Genomic DNA, 25,920 nt, shown 5'->3' on the forward strand with positions numbered 1-25,920 from the left:
ATAATGAGCAACGACACTGCAGTAATAATGAGCAACGACACTGCAGTAATAATGAGCAACGACACTGCAGTAATAATGAGCAACAACACTGCAGTAATAATGAGCAACGACACTGCAGTAATAATGAGCAATGACACTGCAGTAATAATGAGCAACGACACTGCAGTAATAATGAGCAATGACACTGCAGTAATAATGAGCAACGACACTGCAGTAATAATGAGCAACGACACTGCAGTAATAATGAGCAATGACACTGCAGTAATAATGTGAAACGACACTGCAGTAATAATGAGAAACGACACTGCAGTAATAATGAGCAACGACACTGCAGTAATAATGAGCAACGACACTGCAGTAATAATGAGCAACGACACTGCAGTAATAATGAGCAACGACACTGCAGTAATAATGAGCAACAACACTGCAGTAATAATGAGCAACGACACTGCAGTAATAATGAGCAATGACACTGCAGTAATAATGAGCAACGACACTGCAGTAATAATGAGCAATGACACTGCAGTAATAATGAGCAACGACACTGCAGTAATAATGAGCAACGACACTGCAGTAATAATGAGAAACAACACTGCAGTAATAATGAGCAACAACACTGCAGTAATAATGAGCAACGACACTGCAGTAATAATGAGCAACGACACTGCAGTAATAATGAGCAATGACACTGCAGTAATAATGAGAAACGACACTGCAGTAATAATGAGCAATGACACTGCAGTAATAATGAGCAACGACACTGCAGTAATAATGAGCAACAACACTGCAGTAATAATGAGAAACAACACTGCAGTAATAATGAGCAACAACACTGCAGTAATAATGAGCAACGACACTGCAGTAATAATGAGCAATGACACTGCAGTAATAATGTGAAACGACACTGCAGTAATAATGAGAAACAACACTGCAGTAATAATGAGCAATGACACTGCAGTAATAATGTGAAACAACACTGCAGTAATAATGAGAAACAACACTGCAGTAATAATGAGCAACGACACAAAAACTTTCTTTATTCTCTAAAATTACATTCCATTTTTTCTTGTTCAATGATCTAATTTCAATAGATCAGGTAGCTAAGCATTGACAACAAAACATTAATTAATTCACATTAGACACCAATTACACACTAAATCACAACGTAAATACACTTAGAGTAGATTTTCTACATTTACATAAACGCATAAAAGACCCAAAACCATTTAGGTTGCAGTTGTTGTTTTAATTAAGCAGCACAATGAACTATTTCCTGGAATAACCTTGTCTTCACTGTATTATTTCACAAAAAAACACAAAAAAACATTTGTATTTCCCCGTTCACACCATAGTAGCAATTATAGATATAGAAAGAAAAAACTGAATGTGTCTGAATATTGCTACACATGTGAAAAACGGATAAACATTACATTCATCTTCAAGCCAGTAGTGTAGCTGTGAAGTTGTCTCTCTCTGATGCACGAGCACTGCCTGCACCGAGGTCTGTTGATCCATTTTACCAGCTTGTGAATTTTACACAAAACGTACTCAGAAATATCAAATACTTTTATTTTTTATTAAATTACCTTTTGAGAAATTATGTACAGTCAGACAAACCCAGTCTCTAGTTTATGTGACTTGATCATGTTCTTCACTCACTCGGCTTGACACAAAAATAACACGTTTACCAAACGTGATACAACTTTAAGTTATTTGTTACCTAGCATGTTATGACATGTTATTTCGATATTAGAACGTGCTATTACATACCAGTAGTAATACATTTGAAACCGACACAAAAGTTATCGTCTTGACAATACAGTTAAGGCGCCTGCCCGGAACATCCTGTTCTCCCACTACCACCAAAGATGTGTATGTGATACCACCGTGCAAATGTGAGATTGAAGATCTTTACAACTAAACTAAGATATACCACAGCCTGTCGGTTCCAACGGGAACAAATGAGTAATAGAGGGCAGAACAAGGAAGAAGAAGTGGCCAGAGCCAAGCATGAGATAGCGAGATCCGATTGGCGCGTTCTAGCACGCATCTGCAGATTTCCTTTAGGGAACGCCTACTCTGTAAAGTGCGCGTGTGCAATAACTGACTCTTTCTAAACAACGCGATTTTTAAAAACGTTGCAAAGGGTAAAGTCTACACAACTTAGTCCACTCTGTTCATATTCTAGTTTTGGGAACAGAAAACTGTATCGAAATCAAATTTCATCGATGAGAAAATGTGCAGAATGTCGGCAAAAATCCACCTCTTTCCAACTTCTCCCACTGCAAGCCAATGGGCTTCCTCTCACAAAGCAGATGCTTCACATTTATGCATCCGGTGAAATGTCTGTCTCATTGTTCTATCTATGGCGACATCTTATTCTTTATGTACATTTCGGGCAGACGCTGTGTTGCGTATTGCTACCTTTCGCAGGTCGGATTGTGGATTTTGGTTACAAACAAAAATGTGAAAATCTTAAATTAGATATTAGAAAGTTTAAATGTGCTATTACATACGTAGTAATACATTTGAACCCGACACAAAAGTTATCTTCTTGACAACACAGTTAAGGAGCCTGCCCGGAACTTCCTGTTCCCCCCCCAACCACCAAGGATGTATCTGTACACCTATACACTATCCCCCCAAAAAACATCCACCCCATCCCACTTACTTTGGCCCTAAACGATCCTACAACAGGCCATCTACCTGGGAGGATGGAACCCCTTCCCTCAAAACCACCTGTAGATCTTCTGCACACGAATCTCTCACAGTGTTTTACCTGTTTTATTTATTTTCATGGGTCGCAGGTAGCCTAATGGTTAGAGTGGATCAGTGAATTTGATAAAGTTATTAAGAAATCCTAGCACACTTTATTGTAATCCTATAGTTTCTCACTGTGAGAGAACAATGCAGGGGAAAGGGAGCGTTATAGAATGTTAGCCTCTCTTTACTGATCAGTGTACATCTGGTCAGTTTTGCTGTGTTTTGTTCACTTCTACTGTAAAGATATTGAGATGACCTTGGATTTGACCATAGTGTTGAATGAGGCTTCTCACGTAACAATATACACTGAGTGGACAAAACTTTAAGATCATCCTTCCTAATATTGATTTGCTCCTCCCCTTTTGCCCTCAGAATAGCCTCAATTTGACGGCTATGAACTCTACAAGGTGCCAAAAGTGTTCCACGGGGATGCTGACCCATATTGACCCCAATGCTTCCCACAGTTGTGTCAAGTTGGTCTGATGTCCTTTGGGTGGTGGACTGTTCTTGATACACACAGGAAACTGTTGAGTGAAAAACCCAGCAGAGTTGCAGTTCTTGACACAAACCGGTGCGCCTGCCACCTACTACCATACCCCGTTCAAAGGCACTTAAATATTTTGTCTTGCCCATTCACCCTCTGAATGGCACATATACACAATCCATGCCTCAATTATCTCATGGCTTAAAAATCCTTCAACATGTCTCCTCCTCTTCATCTACATTGATTTGTTGACCATTTAACAAGTGACATCAATAAGGGATCATAGCTTTCACCTGGTCAGTCTGTGTCATAGAAAGAGCAGGTGTCCTTGACCTTTCGTTCACTCAATGTCGTGTGACGTTTGACTGGGTGGAACTGCTTCCCTCTGCAGGTTTCTGTGGGAAACTACAAGTGATCAGTTTTCTGTGGGAAACCACAAGTGATGATCAGTTTTCTGTGGGAAACCACAAGTGATGATCAGTTTTCTGTGGGAAACCACAAGTGATGATCAGTTTTCTGTGGGAAACCACAAGTGATGATCAGTTTTCTGTGGGAAACCGCAAGTGATGATCAGTTTTCTGTGGGAAACCGCAAGTGATGATCAGTTTTCTGTGGGAAACCTCAAGTGATGATCAGTTTTCTGTGGGAAACCGCAAGTGATGATCAGTTTTCTGTGGGAAACCGCAAGTGATGATCAGTTTTCTGTGGGAAACCGCAAGTGATGATCAGTTTTCTGTGGGAAACTACAAGTGATGATCAGTTTTCTGTGGGAAACTGAAAGTGATGATCAGTTTTCTGTGGGAAACTACAAGTGATGATCAGTTTTCTGTGGGAAACTACAAGTGATGATCAGTTTTCTGTGAGAAACTACAAGTGATGATCAGTTTTCTGTGAGAAACTACAAGTGATGATCAGTTTTCTGTGAGAAACTACAAGTGATGATCAGTTTTCTGTGGGAAACTACAAGTGATGATCAGTTTTCTGTGGGAAACTACAAGTGATGATCAGTTTTCTGTGAGAAACTACAAGTGATGATCAGTTTTCTGTGAGAAACTACAAGTGATGATCAGTTTTCTGTGAGAAACTACAAGTGATGATCAGTTTTCTGTGAGAAACTACAAGTGATGATCAGTTTTCTGTGGGAAACTACAAGTGATGATCAGTTTTCTGTGGGAAACTACAAGTGATGATCAGTTTTCTGTGAGAAACTACAAGTGATGATCAGTTTTCTGTGAGAAACTACAAGTGATGATCAGTTTTCTGTGGGAAACTACAAGTGATGATCAGTTTTCTGTGAGAAACTACAAGTGATGATCAGTTTTCTGTGGGAAACTACAAGTGATGATCAGGTTTCTGTGGGAAACTACAAGTGATGATCAGGTTTCTGTGGGAAACTACAATTGATGATCAGTTTTCTGTGGGAAACTACAATTGATGATCAGTTTTCTGTGGGAAACTACAAGTGATGATCAGGTTTCTGTGGGAAACTACAATTGATGATCAGTTTTCTGTGGGAAACTACAATTGATGATCAGGTTTCTGTGGGAAACTACAATTGATGATCAGTTTTCTGTGGGAAACTACAATTGATGATCAGTTTTCTGTGGGAAACTACAATTGATGATCAGGTTTCTGTGGGAAACTACAATTGATGATCAGGTTTCTGTGGGAAACTACAATTGATGATCAGGTTTCTGTGGGAAACTACAATTGATGATCAGGTTTCTGTGGGAAACTACAATTGATGATCAGGTTTCTGTGGGAAACTACAATTGATGATCAGGTTTCTGTGGGAAACTACAATTGATGATCAGGTTTCTGTGGGAAACCACAAGTGATGATCAGGTTTCTGTGGGAAACTACAATTGATGATCAGGTTTCTGTGGGAAACCACAAGTGATGATCAGGTTTCTGTGGGAAACTACAATTGATGATCAGGTTTCTGTGGGAAACTACAAGTGATGATCAGTTTTCTGTGGGAAACTACAAGTGATGATCAGGTTTCTGTGGGAAACTACAAGTGATGATCAGGTTTCTGTGGGAAACTACAAGTGATGATCAGTTTTCTGTGGGAAACTACAAGTGATGATCAGTTTTCTGTGGGAAACTACAAGTGATGATCAGGTTTCTGTGGGAAACTACAAGTGATGATCAGTTTTCTGTGGGAAACTACAAGTGATGATCAGGTTTCTGTGGGAAACTACAAGTGATGATCAGTTTTCTGTGGGAAACTACAAGTGATGATCAGTTTTCTGTGGGAAACCACAAGTGATGATCAGTTTTCTGTGGGAAACTACAAGTGATGATCAGGTTTCTGTGGGAAACTACAAGTGATGATCAGGTTTCTGTGGGAAACTACAAGTGATGATCAGTTTTCTGTGAGAAACTACAAGTGATGATCAGTTTTCTGTGGGAAACTACAAGTGATGATCAGTTTTCTGTGGGAAACTACAATTGATGATCAGTTTTCTGTGGGAAACTACAAGTGATGATCAGTTTTCTGTGGGAAACTACAAGTGATGATCAGTTTTCTGTGGGAAACTACAATTGATGATCAGTTTTCTGTGGGAAACCACAAGTGATGATCAGTTTTCTGTGGGAAACTACAAGTGATGATCAGTTTTCTGTGGGAAACTACAATTGATGATCAGTTTTCTGTGGGAAACCACAAGTGATGATCAGTTTTCACCATTTCTTTTTTTTTACGACATAACTTTTGTTTATTCATAGACAAACTCTGAAACATGTTTATTAAATTGTCTTATAAAACTAGATTTGTTTCAGTCAACAAATTCATAAAGCATCTCCCATTATTTCTCTTTATGCAAAAATGCCTCCTTTAGCAGTGTTCATCTAACCCAACTATTAGTATGTTTAAGACCTTTACATAGTATATTTATCACACCCATCTAGCTAATTCATCTAACCCAACTATTAGTTTAAGACCTTTACATAGTATATTTATCACACCCATCTAGCTAATTCATCTAACCCAACTATTAGTGTGTTTAAGACCTTTACATAGTATATTTATCACACCCATCTAGCTAATTCATCTAACCCAACTATTAGTTTAAGACCTTTACATAGTATATTTATCACACCCATCTAGCTAATTCATCTAACCCAACTATTAGTTTAAGACCTTTACACAGTATATTTATCATACCCATCTAGCTAATTCAACTTAAGCCATAGTGCTCCATTGAAACACTCCCCTAACTTGTTTATACAGGTCAGCGACTCACAGTGACGGAACAGAAGGGAGTAGCATGCTGAGACGTGTCCATCCTCCTTCCAACTCTCCTCCTCTGAAACGGTTGGGAGGAATATTCAAACAAACCCATGACATTTTATTTTATTACAAGCAAATGTTAGGATACACGATATACCAGACTCACACATGATATACCAGACTCACACATGATATACCAGACTCCTAGATGACATACCAGACTCATGGGCTCCACATTCTGATACACAGCTAGAATTCTCATTCTTACACAGAAGTGAGGAATATTCTCTGATTAAGGCAGTTGTAGTAAGTCTGGATCATTGGACAACCACATGCATATTATCTGACACCCTTACAGTATATAATGCAGTATAAAATATACACTGAGCTTACCAAACATTAGTACTAGTACCGAGCTAAAAAAATCTTTCTTTAAATCTGTCATCTACTGATTGAAGAGACATCAATAAGGGATCATAGCTTTCACCTGATCAGTCAATGCCATGGAAATATGTTGTATACTCTGTGTATATTCATACCCAAGGCACAAGACAAAAGCTATTTTAAGAGTACTACAAGCACCTTCTCATCTCTTTAAGACCGTGTGCAAGTATTTCGTTAGACGTCATTAACCCTTTATAATGCTGTTCACTTGGTCCGCTCGCGGCCAAACTACATCAGATCAGTTATATGTATTATATCTTAACAATGTCTAAATGCATTTCAGGTTCTACATCGTTCCCCCCCCCCCCCCCCATGCTTTCATAGGTCATTGTCAGGCAGAATGAGGTTCTATATTGTTTGAATAAGACTCTGGACATCTGAAAAACAGCTCCACATGCAAAAGCCACGTGCACAAAAATAATCAATTAAAAAGATTAAAACACGTTATACTGAGTACCGGAGGACGTCAAATACTAAAATACTGGAACAGACAGGATTTTGAGTCTAAATCTGACACGTTTATACAATTCCTTTGACTAATTTGGGCACTTGTTAAGGTTAATACAGGGTTCAGCGTTGCTAACCTGCAAACCTCCAGTAACTTTCTTAAAATCCCAGGTTTCTAGAAACCTCCGAAATGGAAGATCCCCAGAATCAATAGGGAATAAGCAGGACATCCGGGAAAGTCAGGGAATTTTCCAGAGTTTCTGGGACTTTGGGAAAGCTACTGGACATGTAGTCGAGTGTCGCCCCCTTGGGACTCGGAGGTCTACTTGCGTCCGACAGTCTCAGCCAGTTTCTTCAGTCTCTTCTTCAGTTCCAGAGGAAACTTCTCATAACATTTCTTACACACAGGCTTCATGTCAAACTCCACAAACTTGTTCCTGTCAACAGAGGACAGGGGAGACACAGTCAGTATTGTTGTAATGCATTTTGGGCTCCATTGTGTATGAAATGTGCTTTACGAATATATATATATATATATATATATATATATATATATATATTTTTGTGTATTCTCATGAACAGCAGCGCATGCAGGTTTCTATCCTTAGCAAGTTACACTACGACCACACAACTACCCTGACAGGAGAGAAATACAGTCAGATGTACTGAAGTGGAACCAACACTAAATATTTCATTTTTAAGGGAAATGACCTCCATATCATATGTATGTGGAAGATGACACATTACACCTTTCATCACAACGAGTACGTCCCAAATGGCACCCTGTTCCCTATATAGTGCACTACGTTGGACCAGGGCCCTATTGCACCCTGTTCCCTTTATAGTGCACTACGTTGGACCAGGGCCCTATTGCACCCTGTTCCCTTTATAGTGCACTACGTTGGACCAGGGCCCTATTGCACCCTGTTCCCTTTATAGTGCACTACGTTGGACCAGGGCCCTATTGCACCCTGTTCCCTTTATAGTGCACTACTTTAGACCAGGGCCCTATTGCACCCTATTCCCTTTATAGTGCACTACGTTGGACCAGGGCCCTATTGCACCCTATTCCCTTTATAGTGCACTACGTTGGACCAGGGCCTACAGGTTGTCATTTGGGACGCAATCCATTGTCACATAACAGAAGAACATGACAGAGCAATGACAGAACAGATCAAGCAAACTAGAGGAGAAAACAACAAAAAGGAAAGACAATAAGAGGAAAAGCTAAATGAAGATGACAGGAAGTGGAATTACTAACCCATGGATGGAAATGAAAGGAGGATAGTGAAGATGACAGGAAGTGGAATTACTAACCCATGGATGGAAATGAGCGAGAGGAGGATAGTGAAGATGACAGGAAGAGGACTGGAAAAGTCTACAGACAGATAACAGGTTTCTTTTTGCGGTCTTTTGAGGCGTCCCTCTCGCGTCGGGCCAGTCTGCGTTTCAGCTCCTCAGGCATCCGCTCGTAACAGTGCTTACATACAGGCTTCAGATCTACCTCTACAAACTTGTCTCTGTTACCCCACAGGGAGGGGAGGGAGAGAGAAGAGAAAACAGAGGGCGGGAGAGAGAGAAGAGAAACCAGAGGGGGAGAGAGAGAAGAGAAACCAGAGGGGGAGAGAGAGAAGAGAAACCAGAGGGAGGGAGAGAGAAGAGAAGACAGAGGGCGGGAGAGAGAGAAGAGAAACCAGAGGGAGCGAGAGAAGAGAAACCAGAGGGAGGGAGAGAGAAGAGAAGACAGAGGGCGGGAGAGAGAGAAGAGAAACCAGAGGGAGAGAGAGAGAGAGAAGAGAAACCAGAGGGAGAGAGAGAGAGAAGAGAAACCAGAGGGGGAGAGAGAGAGAAGAGAAACCAGAGGGAGAGAGAGAGAAGAGAAACCAGAGGGAGAGAGAGAGAGAAGAGAAAACAGAGGGAGAGAGAGAGAGAAGAGAAAACAGAGGGGGGAGAGAGAGAGAAGAGAAACCAGAGGGGAGAGAGAGAGAAGAGAAACCAGAGGGGGAGAGAGAGAAGAGAAACCAGAGGATGGAAAAAGCACAGGGTGGAGAAGTAAGAAGCCTAGAGAAAATAAGAGGAAAAAACAGATTGTGTCCAATAGAAGGTTGGAGAAAACACAGTACTTTATAGGGAATAGGGTGTCATTTGGGACACAGATTAGAGGAAGGCGGGACAACGGCACACAGGAAGAGCTAAAGGGTTAGGAAAGAGCCCAGTATAATACCACTGATATATAATAATGTAATAATAACATACTTGAGGGTGAGCTTGGTGTTGCAGGTGGCGCAGGAGAAACAGTTCACACACCATGCTTTGTTCAGGGCCGACACCACTACAGGAACAGAAAGTCCATTATGGCTTTAGATCCTTCTAAAACAATTCTTTCAAAAATGAAAAAACACAGTTGATGCTTACCGTCTCCTTCAATCACTCTGTTGCAGTGGTAGCACACATCACCAAAGAGCTAGAGGGTTGAGACACGGGCAGAGATGAGCATTTCATTCACCAAACATACACCACTTGATTTAACCATTATCAAACTTTACATCTCAGTCAGTGCCAGCCAGAACAACATGCAACAACTGTGTTACTCAGCAACCCCTATCCCACGAACGTTTGTGGACATGAGCCCCATGGGACCTGTCAAACATAGTGCATTACATAGGGAATAGGGTACCATTACCTGGTTGTAGTGGGTCTCACAGTCAGATCATAGATTTATTACCTGGTTGTAGTGGGTCCCAGTCAGATCATAGCTGTATTACCTGGTTGTAGTGGGTCTCACAGTCAGATCATAGCTGTATTACCTGGTTGTAGTGGGTCTCACAGTCAGATCATAGCTGTATTACCTAGTTGTAGTGGGTCTCACAGTCAGATCATAGCTGTATTACCTGGTTGTAGTGGGTCTCACAGTCAGATCATAGCTGTATTACCTAGTTGTAGTGGGTCTCACAGTCAGATCATAGCTGTATTACCTGGTTGTAGTGGGTCTCACAGTCAGATCATAGCTGTATTACCTAGTTGTAGTGGGTCTCACAGTCAGATCATAGCTGTATTACCTGGTTGTAGTGGGTCTCACAGTCAGATCATAGCTGTATTACCTGGTTGTAGTGGGTCTCACAGTCAGATCATAGCTGTATTACCTGGTTGTAGTGGGTCTCAGTCAGATCATAGCTTTATTACCTGGTTGTAGTGGGTCTCAGTCAGATCATAGCTGTATTACCTGGTTGTAGTGGGTCTCAGTCAGATCATAGCTTTATTACCTAGTTGTAGTGGGTCTCACAGTCAGATCATAGCTTTATTACCTGGTTGTAGTGGGTCTCACAGTCAGATCATAGCTTTATTACCTAGTTGTAGTGGGTCTCAGTCAGATCATAGCTTTATTACCTGGTTGTAGTGGGTCTCACAGTCAGATCCTAGCTGTATTACCTGGTTGTAGTGGGTCTCAGTCAGATCATAGTTGTATTACCTGGTTGTAGTGGGTCTCACAGTAGGCCAGACCCTTCCTCTCATAGTGGCGGTGTCCAAGGAACGGCTTCTCACACTTAGCACACACAAAATGCTGCAAACACAGGCAACATCACATGTTAGCATGGCTAATGGCTAACTGTAGTACCAGGCAACATCACATGTTAGCATGGCTAATGGCTAACTGTAGTCACAGGGAAGTAGCATCCCAAGTTAGCATGGCTAATAGCTAACTCTCGTCACAGGCAGACACCACAACACAGGCGTTAGCATATTGCTAACTACTCACAGGCACAAGCAGTTAAGTTAGCTAACTTTGGTAACTCTAGTCAGCTGCCATCAGGGCACGTATTCACAAAGAGTATCAGTGTAGGAGTGCTGATCTAGGATCAGGTGATCTACCTGTACATATGTTATTCATTATGATCTTAAAGGTCATGAACCGTCAAAAAAAACACAAAAAAAATCATAAAACTGGATGATATTTGAATGAAACCAGGTTAAAGTATGAAAAATGACCATTGCTCCTACATTGATAAAGTCATAAAGCTACTGGTCCCCTCCCCCATGTCAAACACTTGGATTCATTGTTACATAGGGTGACATCACCCTAACTAATTTTAATACACCAATGGTAACATGATATTCTCTTACCTAATTTAAATAAGTACCGCTTTGTAACCAACATCGGAGAAGGTGTGTTTGTGGAGGGGTGTGGTTTATACAGCTACTCTACTGGTGCCTGTAGGGTGTCATCAAATATAATTACAAGTTTACACTATTCATCTATGGTAAAGACACTCGTGTCCCCTTTTATCTGTGTCTGGTGTTATCTAGTTACTGGTTAGTTACTGGTTAGCTAGGTCTTCATCTGTGTCTGGTGTTAGCTAGTTACTGGCTAGCTAGGTCTTCATCTGTGTCTGGTGTTAGCTAGTTACTGGCTAGCTAGGTCTTCATCTGTGTCTGGTGTTATCTAGTTACTGGTTAGCTAGGTCTTCATCTGTGTCTGGTGTTAGCTAGGTCTTCATCTGTGTCTGGTGTTAGCTAGGTCTTCATCTGTGTCTGGTGTTATTTAGTTACTGGTTAGCTAGGTCTTCATCTGTGTCTGGCGTTAGCTAGTTACTGGTTAGCTGGGTCTTCATCTGTGTCTGGTGTTAGCTGGGTCTTCATCTGTGTCTGGCGTTAGCTAGTTACTGGTTAGCTGGGTCTTCATCTGTGTCTGGTGTTAGCTGGGTCTTCATCTGTGTCTGGTGTTAGCTAGGTCTTCATCTGTGTCTGGTGTTAGCTAGGTCTTCATCTGTGTCTGGTGTTAGCTAGGTCTTCATCTGTGTCTGGTGTTAGCTAGGTCTTCATCTGTGTCTGGTGTTAGCTAGGTCTTCATCTGTGTCTGGTGTTAGCTAGGTCTTCATCTGTGTCTGGTGTTAGCTAGGTCTTCATCTGTGTCTGGTGTTAGCTAGGTCTTCATCTGTGTCTGGTGTTAGCTAGGTCTTCATCTGTGTCTGGTGTTAGCTAGGTCTTCATCTGTGTCTGGTGTTAGCTAGGTCTTCATCTGTGTCTGGTGTTAGCTAGGTCTTCATCTGTGTCTGGTGTTAGCTAGGTCTTCATCTGTGTCTGGTGTTAGCTAGGTCTTCATCTGTGTCTGGTGTTAGCTAGGTCTTCATCTGTGTCTGGTGTTAGCTAGGTCTTCATCTGTGTCTGGTGTTAGCTAGGTCTTCATCTGTGTCTGGTGTTAGCTAGGTCTTCATCTGTGTCTGGTGTTAGCTAGGTCTTCATCTGTGTCTGGTGTTAGCTAGGTCTTCATCTGTGTCTGGTGTTAGCTAGGTCTTCATCTGTGTCTGGTGTTAGCTAGGTCTTCATCTGTGTCTGGTGTTAGCTAGGTCTTCATCTGTGTCTGGTGTTAGCTAGGTCTTCATCTGTGTCTGGCGTTAGCTAGTTACTGGTTAGCTGGGTCTTCATCTGTGTCTGGTGTTAGCTGGTGTTAGCTGGGTCTTCATCTGTGTCTGGTGTTAGCTAGGTCTTCATCTGTGTCTGGTGTTAGCTAGGTCTTCATCTGTGTCTGGTGTTAGCTAGGTCTTCATCTGTGTCTGGTGTTAGCTAGGTCTTCATCTGTGTCTGGTGTTAGCTAGGTCTTCATCTGTGTCTGGTGTTAGCTAGGTCTTCATCTGTGTCTGGTGTTAGCTAGGTCTTCATCTGTGTCTGGTGTTAGCTAGGTCTTCATCTGTGTCTGGTGTTAGCTAGGTCTTCATCTGTGTCTGGTGTTAGCTAGGTCTTCATCTGTGTCTGGTGTTAGCTAGGTCTTCATCTGTGTCTGGTGTTAGCTAGGTCTTCATCTGTGTCTGGTGTTAGCTAGGTCTTCATCTGTGTCTGGTGTTAGCTAGGTCTTCATCTGTGTCTGGTGTTAGCTAGGTCTTCATCTGTGTCTGGTGTTAGCTAGGTCTTCATCTGTGTCTGGTGTTAGCTAGGTCTTCATCTGTGTCTGGTGTTAGCTAGGTCTTCATCTGTGTCTGGTGTTATCTAGTTACTGGTTAGCTAGGTCTTCATTTGTGTCTGGTGTTATCTAGTTACTGGTTAGCTGGGTCTTCATCGGTGTCTGGTGTTATCTAGTTACGGACTAGCTGGGTCTTCAGCCAGCATGAAATGGGGGTTGTTAGAAATTCAGACGCCGTTGTCATGTGAACCACATCATAACAGACATGCCAAATGGGAGAGGTGTTTTTTTTGTTTTATGATATTGATGCAACTTCAATGTTTGAGTTGCGTTGTGTATCACCACATTTGCTTGAGATGATTTTACTGCAACACTGTATCTAAGTTGTTTGACGTCGGGGTTTCTCAGAGCTGTCAGTCAAGGAGCGCTCACAAGAATAAGCTCCCCACTCAGCCTGTCTTTTCAAACTTCCTGGTAGTTAGAGATAGAGCACTTTTCCCTCACATTGAGCATTTCTATCCAAAACAAATATTATGGGTGATATTTTAGTCACTCAAAATGCTGTTTTACATGGGAATCAGAATGACTGTTTGGGACCTTTAAAGACTAAGCTAACCCTATATCAGCCCTACTCTGAGAGCTTTATGAATACAACTGGCCCAAGTAACTCAACGGGGCTTGGTCAGAAAGATGCATGACACACACACAGCAGTCATTCAGGACAGGCAGCGGAACAGTGGCCTCTAGTGGAGAGAATGTCAACTGCAGGCAGGCCAGGCAGTGTAGACTACTTGTCGTGTATTCATCAGTACTGTAAAGTTGTGAGAGATTAAAATGCAACAATGTGCATGCGTTTAGACACCCACACCCATGTATTTCTGGGTAAGAATAACTTATCTGTGAATGTGGTAACGGTGTGCCTCTTGTTTCTATTGACATATGACGGGTGTTTGTGGCTGAAGAGTGTAGTTGTGTAGCTAGCTATGCAATGTTGTTTCCTGCAGTGCAGTTTCTATGTGTGGGAGTAGAAAGACCTCCTTTCTCCTTGTATGTGTCCCAAATGGCACCCTATTCCCTATATGGGGCCCTAACTTTGACCAGAACACTATGGGCTCTGGTTAAAGTAGTGCACTACACAGGGCCCTAACTCTGACCAGAACACTATGGGCTCTGGTTAAAACTTAGTGCACTACATAGGGACTACTGCCACTTGGGACATAACACCTTCTCACCATGTTAAAGTGCCACTCGCAGTAGGCATAGCCCTTACATTCATAGTAGGGATGGCCCTGGAACGATCGCTCACATACACTACACCCAAAGTGCTGGGAGAGGAGGAGGAGGGGGAGGATGGAGGGGGGAGGAGGAGGAGGGAGGAGGAGAAGGGAGGGGGAGGAGAAGGATAAGGGGGGGAGGAGGAGGAGGAGGGGGAAGAAGGAGGAGGGGGTAAGGAGGAGGAGGGGGTAAGGAGGAGAAGGGAGGGGGGAGAAGGATAAGGGAGGGATAAAAGAAGCCACAAAGATGAGGATGTAGAGAAGAATAAAGGATGAAGGAATGTGTTGGAAGGAAAAGGTGTCACAGGATGGAGAGCAGATAGTTACTCACAGTCCAATCAAACATACGCTCTCTGAACACGAAGGAAATTATTAAAATGTAACATATCATTTCTTTGTAAAAGCTTACTCAACAAACATCTGACTAACCCATTACGTTTGAGTCCAAATATGTCTAAAATACCACTAGATCCCATCATGTCATTTCTGACCACACACCTCGACGTGCCACTGCTTGCCCATGGCGTTGACCACGCGTCCCTCGATGGGCCTCCTGCAGGCGCCACAGATCGGCACCCCCATCTTATCATGGCAGGGCAGACAGTACAGCTCTCCCTTCAGCTCCCTGGCATCTGCTGTCAGCTCCTTACTACAGGGAGAGGGGAGGGACAAACATTATCACAGCTCCTTACTACAGGGAGAGGGGAGGAACACACATTACTACAGCTCCTTACTACAGGGAGAGGAGAGGGACAAATATTACTACAGCTCCTTACTACAGGGAGAGGGGAGGGACAAACATTACTACAGCTCCTTACTACAGGGAGAGGGGAGGGACAAACATTATATTACACAAAACACACACACAGTGGTTTTGTAGCAGGGTAAATGGTAACATCTTAAACACTCTTGCTTTCATTAGTTCCAAATACTGACTGAACCACATAATGGAATCAGGAGCACATTATGTCAGATATCAGGAGGGAGACGTGAAGCGTACTGACCCACAGTTGTTGCAGTTGAAGTGGTCGGGGTGGTAGGGGTCGTTCTTAAAGATGAGGGGGCTGTCCTCGATGATGGCATGGCATTTCTGACAGATGTACTTCCCCAGACCTCTAGCCTTCTCACGGTTATGACAGGGTCGACACAGGTGCCTGGTTAGGAACAAACATTACTACAGGGAGAGGGGAGGGACAAACATTACTACAGCTCCTTACTACAGAGAGAGGGGAGGGACAAACATTACTACAGCTCCTTACTACAGGGAGAGGGGAGGGACAAACATTACTACAGCTCCTTACTACAGAGAGAGGGGAGGGACAAACATTACTACAGCTCCTTACTACAGGGAGAGGGGAGGGACAAACATTACTACAGCTCCTTACTACAGAGAGAGGGGAGGGACAAACATTACTACAGCTCCTTACTACAGAGAGAGGGGAGGGACAAACATTACTACAGCTCCTTACTACAGGGAGAGGGGAGGGACAAACATTACTACAGCTCCTTACTACAGGGAGAGGGGAGGGACAAAGCAGGATGGGTACGTACATCCAACATGTCTCACTGGACAGGGACAAAGCAGGATGGGTAAGTACATCCAACATGTCTCACTGGACAGGGACAAAGCAGGATGGGTACGTACATCCAACATGTCTCACTGGACAGGGACAAAGCAGGATGGGTACGTACATCCAACATGTCTCACTGGACAGGGACAAAGCAGAATGGGTAAGTACATGCAGCATGTCTCACTGGACAGGGACAAAGCAGGATGGGTACGTACATCCAACATGTCTCACTGGACAGGGACAAAGCAGGATGGGTACGTACATCCAACATGTCTCACTGGACAGGGACAAAGCAGGATGGGTAAGTACATCCAGCATGTCTCACTGGACAGGGACAAAGCAGGATGGGTAAGTACATCCAGCATGTCTCACTGGACAGGGACAAAGCAGGATGGGTACGTACATCCAACATGTCAGGGACAAAGCAGGATGGGTACGCACATCCAACATGTCTCACTGGACAGGGACAAAGCAGGATGGGTACGCACATCCAACATGTCTCACTGGACAGGGACAAAGCAGGATGGGTACGTACATCCAACATGTCTCACTGGACAGGGACAAAGCAGAATGGGTAAGTACATGCAGCATGTCTCACTGGACAGGGACAAAGCAGGATGGGTACGTACATCCAACATGTCTCACTGGACAGGGACAAAGCAGGATGGGTAAGTACATCCAGCATGTCTCACTGGACAGGGACAAAGCAGGATGGGTAAGTACATCCAGCATGTCTCACTGGACAGGGACAAAGCAGGATGGGTACGTACATCCAACATGTCTCACTGGACAGGGACAAGGCAGGGAAAGGGTGGAAACAGTAGAAGTTGCTACTACACTTTATCTACAGTGTTGGGAAAGTATTGGCCTCCTTTCTGATGGTCTCTTGCATATTGTTGATACTGAATGTTATCAGATCTTCAACCAAAACCTGATATTAGATAAAGGGAACCTGGGTTTACAAATATCAACCAACTGAGAACATCAGAAAAAAAGGGGCAAATACTTTCTCACACCACTGTTTTATACAAACATACTATTGTGAGTTGATTTGTGATTGGTTAAATAGTCATCTACCATGGTATAATGTGCAATGTGATTGGTTGGGGACTCCCCTGCATAATGTACAGTGTGATTGGTTGGGGACTCCCCTGCATAATGTGCAGTGTGATTGGTTGGGGACTCCCCTGCATAATGTGCAGTGTGATTGGTTGGGGACTCCCCTGCATAATGTGCAGTGTGATTGGTTGGGGACTCCCCTGCATAATGTGCAGTGTGATTGGCTGGGGACTCCCCTGCATAATGTGCAGTGTGATTGGTTGGGGACTCCCCTGCATAATGTGCCGTGTGATTGGTTGGGGACTCCCCTGCATAATGTGCAGTGTGATTGGTTGGGGACTCCCCTGCATAATGTGCAGTGTGATTGGTTGGGGACTCCCCTGCATAATGTGCAGTGTGATTGGCTGGGGACTCCCCTGCATAATGTGCAATGTGATTGGCTGGGGACTCCCCTGCATAATGTGCAGTGTGATTGGTTGGGGACTCCCCTGCATAATGTGCAGTGTGATTGGTTGGGGACTCCCCTGCATAATGTGCCGTGTGATTGGTTGGGGACTCCCCTGCATAATGTGCCGTGTGATTGGTTGGGGACTCCCCTGCATAATGTGCAGTGTGATTGGCTGGGGACTCCCCTGCATAATGTGCAGTGTGATTGGTTGGAGATTCACCTGCCAGCGTTCTTGACGAAGCCGACATCAGCGAGCACAGCCTGGCAGATGTCACAGCAGAAACAATCAGGATGCCAGCTGTTGTTCATGGCCTTGATCACACGGCCAATGATGAACTCCCCTGAGAACACCGACCCACCAATACAACATGAGAACACACACAGTGGATTTACAAAGAGATTTGGTGTGTGTGTGTGTGTATGTATGTGTGTGTGTGTGTGTATGTATCTGTGTGTGTGTATGTATGTATGCGTATGTGTGTGTGTGTGTGTGTGTGTATGTGTGTGTACGCGTTTGTGGTGTGTGTGTGTGTACTCACCACACTGGTGGCAGCAGGGAGCGAAGAGCATCTGAAAGTCATGTTCACAGTATTTCCTGCCTTCAAACTGTCAGGAGAAAAAGGGTGCTTCACCAAACACAATAAACCCAAACATTGAACAGTTTGACATTTGAATAGTGGCAACTTTCCTCAAATTCCCCAGTTCTCCAGAAATCCTGGAGGGAATAAACCAGAAATCCAGAATCCTACAACCATGATTTTTGGAAAAACCTGGGAATTTTGCGGGAAATTACAGGAATTTTGCAACCCTACATTTTATGCCCTGTGTTAGTCTACCTCATAGAAGAGCCCCTCGGGGAACTGCTGGAAGCACTGTGCGCAGACGAAGCAGCCCTCGTGGTACAGCTCCCCGTTGCTGTTGACGATCTTCTCTGCCGGGGCGAAGCCGCTCTTACAGCGCTCGCACGACGCGTTCGCCAGGGCGTTCGCCATGTTGCTATGGTGACAAAAATGAAAGTATGAAGATCAGAACAGACGACGACTCCAGAATTATTTGCTGCTCTTCTGTTGATCACTTTGACACAGAAATCCCTGTGAAATTAGCCCAAATCTGTTTGTGGTCTTGCGCAACTCAACTGACTGCAGTGATTGGCAAGGAGTTGGCACAATAACGACAAGAGACTGGCACTCTGGCTACCACACAGCAGCAGGTTCTCCTGGAGGGGGCTTGAATAGGCCAATGCAATGTGAAAAGAAATCCAAAGAGAAAGTTACTCCAACAGGGAACTGCTGGGCTGTTGGAAATCTGCCTTGAGAGTCTACAGAAATAACACTGGCAAAGGTCAATACACGTTCCTCTCTACTACAGATCAGTGTTGTGCAGAGTGGGAGTACATCCCAAATGGCACTCTATTCCCTATAGGGTGGACTAATTTTAACCACAGCCCTATGGCTGGTTAAAGATAGTGCACTACATAGGTAATAGGGAGCCATTTGGGACACAAAGACAAGCATGGTTTTAGGGGCGGGGCCTTGTCCCTCAGACAGTCGCTTACGCAAATCATATTACTCACAGAACACTGCTGTCACCATGGAGACACACACGTTGCTCAGGGTCTGTGTCCTAATTTGGTCATCTGAGAGCAGTCAGACAGACATGATAGATCATAGCTGTCTGGTGGTATTCAGTGTTGGTTTATCACTTAATTGATCAGAGACACGTACTGTACTGTGTCGCCTCAACACTCATTGGCTAATTCCTAACGTTTACACCCCAAATCAAGTGCCAAGAAATTACAACACCGTCTACAAATAGACCGCGTGTAATGATCCAAATAATCAAAACTGGTTTAAATTTTAAAATTGATTGAATGTTTCGACCTAAAAGGGTTATAGAAACTAACCAACTAAGAGGCTAACGTTACCAAGCTAGAGAGGGGAAAAACAGAGTTTGAAGTAGCTAACGTTAGCAAGTTCACAACACACACGTCCACTCACTTGACGTTACTAGCCTACTGTAGCAGTCAGGTTAACTAGTTAGTTAACTTTATTTAAAAGCTATTTAATGTTTCAAGACGATTCCCACGCCTATCATTTAAAAACAAAATCACTCTAGGTGTTACACTTTATCACATACAGTACCGCACCGAACAAATTAGCTAACATTAGCTGCCCGGCTAGCTGTTAGCATGGTAACCTGCTGTGAAATTCGAGTGTTCTTACTTGGATCCAAACTCTTACCTGCCCGTCATTTCTACTACTCCCAGCATCACCTATCAACACCACCGTTTCAGAAACGTATCGACTTTTACCCGGGGTCTTCAAATAGGACGAGTACTGGTAATGGATTGATCCGAGCGGCGACTCCTACCTAACCGACTAGCATATTTTTTTTTCTCCTCCAGTATCTTGGTGGAGCCACCCTTTCCTTGGTAGCTGGCGTTTTCTAGAAAAAAGGGACGGAATAGCGCCCTCTAACGGCTATTACATTGATAGCACTCCTGTTGCACTGACTGCAACCGCCCTAAAGTTCTTCTGAACGAGGGGTGGACGACATACATCCCCCTGGGCGGCGGGAGGTTTGAATAAAAAATATTAACGCTTTGGGGGGAATAATTATTTTTGGGTTAAAAAATAAATAATGTAAACACTCCAGGCCACTCGTGAACGTCTAAAACTAGATAGAGAGTATGTAGAAAACGTCTAAAACTAGATAGAGAGTATGTAGAAAACGTCTAAAACTAGATAGAGAGTATGTAGAAAACGTCTAAAACTAGATAGAGAGTATGTAGAAAACGTCTAAAACTAGATAGAGAGTATGTAGAAAACGTCTAAAACTAGATAGAGAGTATGTAGAAAACGTCTAAAACTAGATAGAGAGTATGTAGAAAACGTCTAAAACTAGATAGAGAGTATGTAGAAAACGTCTAAAACTAGATAGAGAGTATGTAGAAAACGTCTAAAACTAGATAGAGAGTATGTAGAAAACGTCTAAAACTAGATAGAGAGTATGTAGAAAACGTCTAAAACTAGATAGAGAGTATGTAGAAAACGTCTAAAACTAGATAGAGAGTATGTAGAAAACGTCTAAAACTAGATAGAGAGTATGTAGAAAACGTCTAAAACTAGATAGAGAGTATGTAGAAAACGTCTAAAACTAGATAGAGAGTATGTAGAAAATATAATGGACCATTTTCAAATAACTGCAGCTTTTCTGAATTTTGAAATTCTGATGTGGCCCTTGAGACAAAAAAAATTCCCACCCCTGTTCTAGACCCCTAACCAGCTGTTCCAATACTTTGAATATGCATCACACCTCTGCAATGACTGGATAGACATGTCTGAATGTGTCAAATCAACGTTTATTGGTTGTGTACACAGATTTGCAGATGTCATTGCAGATACTGCGAAACGCTTGTCGCAGAAGTTTGACCAGGCAAAAGGTAGTATTTGGAATTGTGGTATTTTGTTAGGATCCCCATTAGCTGTTTACTTAAGTACTGCTCTTTTCATGATATAGACCAGCGTTTCCCAAACTACGTCCTCGAGACCCCAAGAGGGCACTTTGGGGGTTTTGCCCTAACACTACAAAGCTGATTCAAATAATCAACTCGCCATCCAGTTTTGATCATTTGAATCAGCTGTGTAGTGTTAGGGCAAAAACCAAAACGTGTAATCCCTGGGATCCCGAGGAGCTGACAGACTGAAGAGGTGAAACCAGGTGAAAACCATGATCCTTTATTGATGTCACGTGTTAAATCCACATCAATCTGTGTAGATTAAGGGGAGGAAATGGGTTAATGAATGATTTTTAAATCTTGAGATATGTATTGTGTATGTGCACCATTCATAGGGTGAATGGGCAAGACAAAAGATTGAAGTGCCTTTGAACGGGGTATGGTAGTAGGTGCCAGGAGCACTGGTTTGTGTGAAGAACTGCAACGCTGCTGAGTTCTTCACACTCGAACCGTTTCCCGTGTGTATCAAGAACGGTCCACCACCCAAAGGACATCAGCCAACTTGACACAACTGTAGGAAGCATTGTAGTCAATATGGGCCAGCATCCCTGTGGAACGCTCTTATGGGGTCAATTTCACGCCATATGTATTGAATTCAAAATAAAATAAATCGTGAAGATGAAAAATAAAGATGAGAATGTAAACATTTTCAAGGACGGGTGAAATAAAGGATGTTGAAATCAAAAATCTGTCATTTGAAAGCAAAATGTAAAGAATTGTAGGTCCGCTAGTTTTGGAGTGACGGTTGGTCTTAACCCAATCAATGAACATGACAGGCTTTTTTTCTATTGCCTATTTAAATAGACGGTCTGACGTCACCTCGTTTTAGCTAACGTACTTCAAATTGTCAGTCACCGGTCAATAATGTACGGATATTAGAAGCATGTCTATCTAATACATTTAATGACAAACCATCTAACTACTTGGGTAAACATACGAATTACCTGTTGCACAACGTTCGGCTCAGGTGTATGGAGAACCACTTACCAACACCTGCGCCGAACGTTGTGCAACAGGTACATTTAAAAAACTTTTTTTTTTTTTAAACATTTGATTAATTTAGCAGCTGCTCTTATCCAGAGCGACTTACAAGATCAGTTAGGATTAAGTTCCTTGCTCAGGGGCACATTGACAGAGTTTTCACCTAGTCTGAGCTGGGATTCTAACCAGCAACCTCTCCGTGACTGGCCCATCGCTTTAACTGCCAGGTGCCATGGTAAATCAACATGGAGGCCTGAACTTGCAGTGAATATCCGGCAGGGGAAGTAGTTGTATCATGAATGCACCAGGGAATACTGAACTGGCATTTACTGTAAAAGAGAAGTTTCAATCCCACCCTTGCAATCTAAATTGTGTTTTCTAACCTACATGTAGAAACCGGCGAGATTTAAACTTTTTCCTAAAGAGGTTAATGCACTTTTTGGTATCAAACTTTGATTTTCATATGTATAGTAGTGGATGAGTAGCTGGAGTGCCAGTCTGTTTGTGATATCATGCCAACTCCTTGTCATTTATTGGCTTGACAATGAGCAATGTTGCAAGACCACAACCAGATGTGAGACCACAACCAGATCTGAGACCACAACCAGATCTGAGACCACAACCAGATCTGAGACCACAACCAGATCTGAGACCACAACCAGATCTGAGACCATGCTAGTGGAGGAGTATTTGTTCTGTAGTTTTTGCAACGGGACAGTTGAGACACAGTGGATTAGAAAGTATTCAGACCCCTTGATATTTCCATGTTTTGTTACGTTACGTTTTTTTTCCCTCATCAATCTACAGTACCCCACAATGACAAAGCAAAACAAGTTTAGACATTTTTGCAAATGTATTAAAAATAAAAAACGAATGTCACATTTACATGAGTATTCAGACCCTTTACTCAGTACTTTGTTGAAGCACCTTTTGGCAGAGATTACAGACTCGAGTCTTCTTGTGTATGACGCTACAAGCGTGGCACACCTGTATTTGGGGAGATTCTCCCATTCTTCTCTGCAGATCCTCTCAAGCTCTGTCAGGTTGGATGGGGAGCGACGCTGCACAGCTATTTTCAGGTCTCTCCAGAGATGTTCGATCGGGTTCAAGTCAGGGCTCTGGCTGGGCCACTCAAGGACATTCAGAGACTTGTCCCGCAGCCACTCCTGCGTTGTCTTGGCTGTGTGCTTAAGGTCGTGTTGTCCTGTTGGAAGGTGAACCTTTGCCCAAGTCTGAGGTTTTCATCAAGGATCTCTCTGTACTTTTCTCTGTTTATCTTTCCCTCGATCCTGACGTGTCTCCATCGATTGCTCAGTTTGGCCGGGCGGCCAGCTCTAGGAAGAGTCTTGGTGGTTCCAAACTTCTTACATTTTAAGAATGATGGAGGCCACTGTGTTCTTGGGACCTTCAATGCTGCAGACTTTTTTTGTGACCCTTTCCCAGATCTGTGCCTCGACACCATCCTGTCTCGGAGCTCTACGGACAATTCCTTCAACCTCACGGCTTGGTTTTTGCTCTGACATGAACTGTGGGACCTTATATAGGATTGTGCCTTTCCAAATCATGTCCAATCAAAAATAATTTACCACAGGGGGACTCCAATCAAGTTGTAGAAACAGCTCAAGGATGATCAATGGAAACAGGATGGACCTGAGCTCAATTTCGAGTCTCATAGCAAATGGTATGATTACTAATGTAAATAAGATATTTCTGTTTTTTATTTGTAATACATTTGCAAGCATTTCTAAAAACCTGTTTTTGATTTGTCATTATGAGGTATTATGTGTAGATTGAGGGAAAAATGAATGTTATCCATTTCAGAATAAGGCTGTAACGTAACAACGTGGAAATAGTCAAGGGGTCTGAATACTTTCTGAATGCAGTGTAAACCTGGGTCGACCCCCCCACAGCTTGGAATGTATGCAGTGTAAACCTGGGTCGACCCCCCCCCCCACAGCTTGGAATGTATGCAGTGTAAACCTGGGTCGACCCCCCCCCCCACAGCTTGGAATGTATGCAGTGTAAACCTGGGTCGACCCCCCCCCCCCACAGCTTGGAATGTATGCAGTGTAAACCTGGGTCGACCCCCCCACAGCTTGGAATGTATGCAGTGTAAACCTGGGTCGACCCCCCCACAGCTTGGAATGTATGCAGTGTAAACCTGGGTCGACCCCCCCCCCCACAGCTTGGAATGTATGCAGTGTAAACCTGGGTCGACCCCCCCCCCACAGCTTGGAATGTATGCAGTGTAAACCTGGGTCGACCCCCCCCCCACAGCTTGGAATGTATGCAGTGTAAACCTGGGTCGACCCCCCCACAGCTTGGAATGTATGCAGTGTAAACCTGGGTCGACCCCCCCCCCCACAGCTTGGAATGTATGCAGTGTAAACCTGGGTCGACCCCCCCCCCCCCCCCCACAGCTTGGAATTTAATCAATACACTTTTTGCAGTGAGCGTCCTTTAACACATGCCCCCCTGCTATGTGGTTCAAATGTGTTACAAGTGACATCTGATCTGAAACTACCTTGTGAGTCTCAGGTGTAACATTAACGAGACAGATGGCACAGATGGAGAAAGGCAACGTCTTATGAGTTCCAAACCCACTTTGCTAGTTTGTGACTTTTTTCCCATGTTTCATCTTTACTTTTCTTGTACAGGGAGTTCATACCATTATCACATATGACCGTCAAGCACTACTGGACATCAGATCGACAGTTATTAACCTTCGACCTCGATTTTCAGATCGCAAGGCCGCCGGGCCAGATGGAACTCCAGGGCGTGTTCTCAAAGCTGACCAGCTGGCAAAGTGTCTTCACTGACATTTTCAATCTGTCCTTGTCCCAGTCTATAATCCCAACATGTTTCAAGCTGACCACCATTTGTCCCTGTTCCCATGAACTCCATGGTAACCTGCCTAAATGCCTGTAATTATAAAGTGCTTTGAAAGGCGGGTCATGACACACATCTACACCATCATCCCAGACACCCTGGACCCACTCCAGTTTGCATACCGCCCCCCCTACAGATCCACAGATGACGCAATCTCAATGGCACTTCACACTGCCCTCTCCCACCTGGACAAGAGGGGAAATAACTATGTGAGGATGCTGTTCATAGACCTCAGCTCAGCGTTCAACACCATAGTCCCCTCCAAGCTCATCACCAAGCTAGGGACACTGGGACTGAACACCTCCCTCTTCAACTGGATCCTGGACTTCCTGACGGGCCGGCCCTAGGTGGTGAGGGTAGGCAACAACACTGCTGCCACACTGATCCTCCACACGGGGGCCTCTTAGGGGTGTGTGCTTAGTCCCCCTCCTGTACTCTCTGTTCACCTACAACCTCATGGCCAGGAACGACTCCAACACCATCATCAAGTTCTCTGATGACACAACAGTGGTAGACCTGATCACTGACGGCAATGAGACAGCCTACAGGGAGGAGGTTATGGATTTAGCAGTGTGGTGCCAGGACAACAAGGACAACAACCTCTCCCTCAACGTCAGTAAGATCAAGGAGCTGATCGTGGAATACAGGAGAAAGAGGGGAGCTCACCCCCATTCACATTGACAGGGCTGTAGTGGAGCAGGTCGAGAGCTACAAGTTCCTTGGCATCCACATAACTCAGGACTTAACATGGCTTACATACACCCACACAGTCCTGAAGAGGGCATGACTGTGCCTCTTCCCCCTCAAAAGATGAAGAGATTTGGCACGGGCCATCGGATCCTCAAAATGTTCTACAGCTGCACCACCGAGAGCATCTTGACTGGCTGCATCACAGCTTGGTATGGCAAATGT

The 25,920-nt window shown here is 43.6% G+C and overlaps 1 protein-coding gene across 3 annotated transcripts; it reads right to left on the minus strand.

The window, feature by feature from the left end:
- Positions 1-5,938: 5,938 nt before the first annotated feature.
- LOC139372890 (LIM and senescent cell antigen-like-containing domain protein 1) lies at positions 5,939-20,068 on the minus strand. Of its 3 annotated transcripts, none has more exons than XR_011627486.1 (11): positions 19,862-20,068; positions 18,458-18,617; positions 18,161-18,227; positions 17,842-17,962; positions 15,548-15,697; positions 15,042-15,192; positions 10,843-10,935; positions 9,789-9,837; positions 9,630-9,705; positions 6,328-7,810; positions 5,939-6,128 (listed from the first exon to the last, which is right to left on the minus strand). XR_011627486.1 is itself a non-coding variant. In XM_071112747.1 (10 exons), exons 1-10 carry the CDS (start codon positions 19,888-19,890, stop codon positions 7,696-7,698), a joined length of 1,011 nt encoding a protein of 336 aa, XP_070968848.1. In that variant the 5' UTR covers positions 19,891-20,068; the 3' UTR covers positions 5,939-7,695. The 3 variants fall into 3 exon arrangements, 1 of the variants encoding a protein (XP_070968848.1); XR_011627485.1 differs by lacking the exons at positions 5,939-6,128; positions 10,843-10,935 and adding exons at positions 8,691-8,893; positions 14,502-14,594 and having other exon boundaries at positions 6,537-7,810; XM_071112747.1 differs by having other exon boundaries at positions 5,939-7,810.
- Between the last annotated feature and the right edge of the window lie 5,852 nt (positions 20,069-25,920).

This window comes from Oncorhynchus clarkii, chromosome 18 (genome assembly GCF_045791955.1).
Source record: "Oncorhynchus clarkii lewisi isolate Uvic-CL-2024 chromosome 18, UVic_Ocla_1.0, whole genome shotgun sequence".
Classification (NCBI taxonomy): domain Eukaryota; kingdom Metazoa; phylum Chordata; class Actinopteri; order Salmoniformes; family Salmonidae; genus Oncorhynchus; species Oncorhynchus clarkii.

Excerpts from the sequence above, each read along its gene's own strand:
- LOC139372890 (XM_071112747.1), bottom strand. The coding sequence starts at position 19,890 with ATGCTGGGAGTAGTAGAAATGACGGGCAG. Across the intron at positions 10,936-15,041 it reads GCAAGCAGTGGCACGTCGAG|CATTTTGTGTGTGCTAAGTG; the intron begins GTGTGTGGTCAG and ends CTGTGTTTGCAG. Across the intron at positions 7,811-9,629 it reads AACACCAAGCTCACCCTCAA|GAACAAGTTTGTGGAGTTTG; the intron begins GTATGTTATTAT and ends CTCTGTTGACAG.